Source organism: Opisthorchis viverrini, assembly GCF_000715545.1.
Source record: "Opisthorchis viverrini unplaced genomic scaffold opera_v5_9, whole genome shotgun sequence".
Classification (NCBI taxonomy): Eukaryota; Metazoa; Platyhelminthes; class Trematoda; order Opisthorchiida; family Opisthorchiidae; genus Opisthorchis; species Opisthorchis viverrini.
The window spans coordinates 2495351-2499894 of record NW_008751665.1 but is presented as its reverse complement, the minus strand read 5'-3'; the positions used below and the strand labels follow the sequence as shown (position 1 = coordinate 2499894).

General features: G+C 46.2%; 1 protein-coding gene across 1 annotated transcript in view; it reads left to right on the top strand.

Annotated features, from left to right (window-relative positions):
• Positions 1-3441, top strand: part of T265_12666 (hypothetical protein) — a gene marked incomplete at both ends in the record, with an annotated part of 41324 nt that extends 37883 nt beyond the window's left edge. Inside the window, 3 exons of the mRNA XM_009164848.1 lie at positions 1084-1144; positions 2419-2707; positions 3338-3441. Coding sequence (XP_009163112.1) covers positions 1084-1144; positions 2419-2707; positions 3338-3441 — 454 coding nt within the window. The remainder of the gene's footprint in view (positions 1-1083; positions 1145-2418; positions 2708-3337) is intronic.
• Between the last annotated feature and the right edge of the window lie 1103 nt (positions 3442-4544).

Below are 4544 nucleotides of genomic sequence, written 5' to 3'. Positions count from 1 at the left end.
TGTTGGACTCCCCTGTTTGTGTTCGTTCAAACTGGGTGATAATTGCCGTTGAACGTGCGATGGATGCTGTGTTGAAGTAACAAAACGGAACTGTGGCAGCACCAGTGGTAAAGTTCAGGAAAGTTGTAAGAAAGGCAATAACGCGTCGTTCGGTGAGATTAAACTTTATCGGCCTTCATTTGTAACCGGTGGTTGGAGTGAGAAAGCGTAACTACGCTTTATACACGGTTGTGTAATATCATGTCCACGTTGAAGAATAGAGTTGACTTGAGGACTTTATTTGGAGCTCTTGACTAAAGTGTGACAAGCACGGATTTCGCTGACCCGTGCGGGCCAGTCAATGTTATAGCTGTTCCCCCCAGACACCAGAAAGCCATTTGGTGTGTCTGGTATACCCGTAACTACGAATACAATTGAGTGCCAATCAGAACCTCGTCCGTTATTCGTCACTAATCAAGCAAGCTGAGACCCACCTTTCTCTCCAAGGCACCGTTTTGTTTGCTTCTCCTTAACAGATGCTTCAGCATTCTTTTTTCTTACCTGAAGTGCAATCCTAATAATTCGTTACTACCATCGATCGCTCACTTTATCGCTTCTCATTTAGCACACCTATTGTCGACTGTGTGAATTTCTTGGCTATCTTCATCTGGCCAAGTGGTCCGCTGGGGATTGCTTCGTGAAGTCAGCTTATTCAATTGAAAGGGAGTAGCTGAAGCCAACGTTGATGTCCTCTGTGTATGACTAGTGGTTGCCCTTCCAGACCCGTGGATTATACCCGCTATCCAGTGCTGGTCGCTGGTTATAAATGCTACTCCAAGGATCACGGGACCGGTCCCGTCGTCATTCAGCGAGTGAATCCGAATGGAGGTTGACTGTGGTTAAACTCCTCGTGAGCATGTAAAATCGTGCTTGTGTGTTGTTTCATCTATAGGATTCTGCGCCGGCGCACATGTGAAAATTCCCTATCCGCCTGGACGACGAGTGTACGCTAAGCCATTATAGATATGGACGTTCGTTTTGTCTTTCCTTTCATATTCTTGGATACCCTGGTTTAATTTTTCTTTTCTTGCCCTTTGCATCTAGCGTCAACCTCAACAGTGCCGAAGGAGGTATCCTAAGCAAGGGTTCAATCGGCTCGGGCAACGTAAGAACTGCCGTCGAACTGGGAGGAACCGGCAGTGGAGAAGGCGGTCGTCAAAGCAGTTGTGGTTGCTAGAATCTGACAACCGACCAATTTTCAGTCCCATACGCGGCGCGTGATCACTCATTGTCGATCTTGTCCTCAAATTCCACTTCTTTCTGCCTCACATTCTCACTGATTTACGAAACAAATAGGGAGTGAAGCCTCCTCCGACTTGTATGAAGCTTATCTACTGCGGATCTGCCATCCCCACCATTCTNTTCGTTTGAGCCGTCAGCTGTACATGGCCTCCATACAAAGATACTCAACTCCTATCCTCTCATGAATGAATGACTTGTCTTTTCATTCCATGTCCCTCATATCTTGAGCAGTCGTTTCTTTCTTAGGCAACTGTGCCCATTCCACTGCCAAATATCACGTTACTCGCTCGTTGTTATGTCATACCGGCTTTTAGTCTATCGGGCTTCTTCACTTCCGTTTTGACACGGGCACAAACGACTCATTCAATGGTCTACTCTTGGTTTTCTCCATCATCCATCACGTGAATTTCCGATCACTTCTAATGTAGTCGGTCTCTCTTTCTAGTGACTCCCGGTTTGTGTGGCTATGTGTTTGACCACTTTCCTACTCGCTACTCTATTGAATGTGCGAGTACAGCTCTATCCAATCAATGTGAGTCACTAACTTGCTTCTAGCGGCTGTGATACGCGTACCATAGTGTTCCGGAATGGACACATCAATAGCACATCAAGATGTGTTCAACATGTTTGTATGTTCATCGCTCTCTCGCTCGCTGTGTTTGTCTGTATCTTCTATGCTGAAAATACACAGAAATGTGAATCGATTTGCCACTTGAACTTGTTCTTTGACGTGTACGCGGAGGGGTTCTTTCTTGACCACTGTCACTCAGTGAATTTTCATCAACGTGTGCTGTTGCTATTGTGATAGTCGCACTGTGTTGGACGAACGCGCTTTGGCATGACAAACCATGACAAACCGCGGTAGTTTGCCACCCGATGGATACATGCCGACGAGACATTGAGACCGCTTGTATTATTAGAGGATGGCTACTCATTCAGTCTGAACTTCTCGGTTGTTGTGGTCCCTGTTTTTCATTTTGTATGTGGCGCGGATATTCTCAAGTTTCGAAGATAGATTTCAACTTGCAAGTGCAGTCAACTTTCGTGGGATATCTGAGGAGCATGGTCAGCTGTTCCATCCTTGTTGGAAATCATCAGAAGTGAGCGGCGCACGATTACCTAGTAAGATGGTCCAAGTGGTTAGAGCGCGAATTTACTGACCGGAAGGTTCGTGGTTCGAACCCGACCTCTGCCTCTCGACTTCCCCTGGCTAGACTTCAGCAACCTGGCAGTATTCCGGCCCTCGTGTCTCCTTCGTGTGGCATGGCAGCTAGGCATCGGAAGGGTGCTACAGCTGAACGATTCGCATCTAGCAATTTTCAAACCCAAAACACTCCATTAATATCTACACCCTATACCATTCATTTACGCATAGATCAGCTGTGCCCCTCCCCACCAAGCGATTTGTTTGTGCGAACCTTTGACGGTGATCGGTAGGACCGTATAGAAGAACCAATGAATGGTGTCGGGCAAGATAACCACATTGCGCAAGCAAGAATACATCCTCCTGTGATAACATATGTGCGTCCAACGTGTGCTGGCGGAGTAGTGGTAGTAAGCTTGCCTTGCACATTAACCATCCGGAGTTCAAATGGCAACACGACCTAGGATATTCTTGATTCCAGCGCTTCCCCAGCTTGGCGTAGAATTAGCAGAAAAACTGCACTAGGACAGCAGGAGTGTGAAATGAATTTGAATACACCTAGAGATATGATCGTTATCTGATGCCCTGGCTGTGGGCTAACTCCATAAAACAGTCGTTTCGAGGTGTTTGAAAACCACTGGTCTGAGCGTTGGGGGCACCAGAGCGGGCTCAACAGGTTGACAATAGTGTGGTGGAAAAAAACAGAACAAAGGATTATGACATCATGACGACCTATCATTGGTTGGGTTATCAACACCGTGGGTGCTGCGTCACAGCTGAATCCGTCATCGCTATTTGGTTGACCAAATAGTGATTTGTCGTTTCTTCGGTTATTGGTAAGGCTGAATACAAGATTTCAGTGAATGAGACGAGAAAAATAAAATCTCATTAGTTGGGAATACTTTGCTGCAGAATTCTGGGTGGGGACCGAGATACGGAGCAGAACTAGCAAAGTTTGTGTGACACCCAAAGCCGATTCTAGGGATACGTCGGTGGGATTGGAAAACATAACATGAAAAAATCGTTCAGCTGTAATACCCTTTCGGTGCTTAGTTGCCATTCCACTCGAAGAAAGCACGAGGGCTGAGATACTGCCAGGTTGCCGAAGCCTAGACAGGGGGAGTCGGGATGCAGAGGCCGGGTTCGAACTACGGACCCCCAAACCGTAATATGGTTGAGCTCAAACTTTGTATGAAGCTGTCGAATAACTTGCAGACAGGAATGAGTAATCCTGATGCTTTTTAGGTGAACTCTTGATTGAATTAATTTGTCTGACCGCGTCAATTTTCTCGAGGGGCGAATATTCTATCGGTAGGAACTATTTTTCATATTCCTCGAGGGAATTTCATTCAGGCGGTATCCCTGGCACCATGCGGGGCTTGTTCATTTGATTAACAGATAACGTCAGTCTCCAAGTGGCAGGAAGCTGGAATAGCATCAAAGCCACTGTTATTGAGCCACGAAAACAATCGTATCCACTTTACTGATTCCGGTTTCCACTGTTTTGTGTACGGAATCAGAGTGAAGCGGCTCCAATCTCTGGGTTGTCAGTCTGACTATGATGCTCGATCTTCGCTTTCTCTCTTGCTTCACTGGGAGCACGTCTATCACAGTGGTCATTTGGAGGTTAAGTTCAACAAGTCTTGCGTGCTGGATTTGATCACAGCCTGCCTCTTTCACTGATACTACCGAACTGCCTCATTGCTTAGTCCTAGAAACATTGTTTATTGCACCAATTTCCACCCAGTGACTGGGACGAGTATGTACTGTCGCATTCTGCGCTGCAATGTTGACGCAACTGCTACCTGTTCTGTACCTAATTAAGAGATGACATGAACTCCCAATTTGAAGTTCGATCTAGCATCCCCAAACCACACTAGTCAATCACACGATGGGGTGACCCGACTGCGGCCCCCTATCTGGAACTATTCTGTTGCTCCACTGTGAAGTCAAGTGAACTGACAGAGTATTTAATGAAGTAGATTCCAGGTCCAGCGATATTCCAACAAGAAGTTCAATGTTACCCGAGCAATATGGCATGGTTAGGGAATACTTTTGATCAATTACTTGGCCTATTTAGTGGAAGAGGGCGGTTCTAGCTTATACCATATATATATAT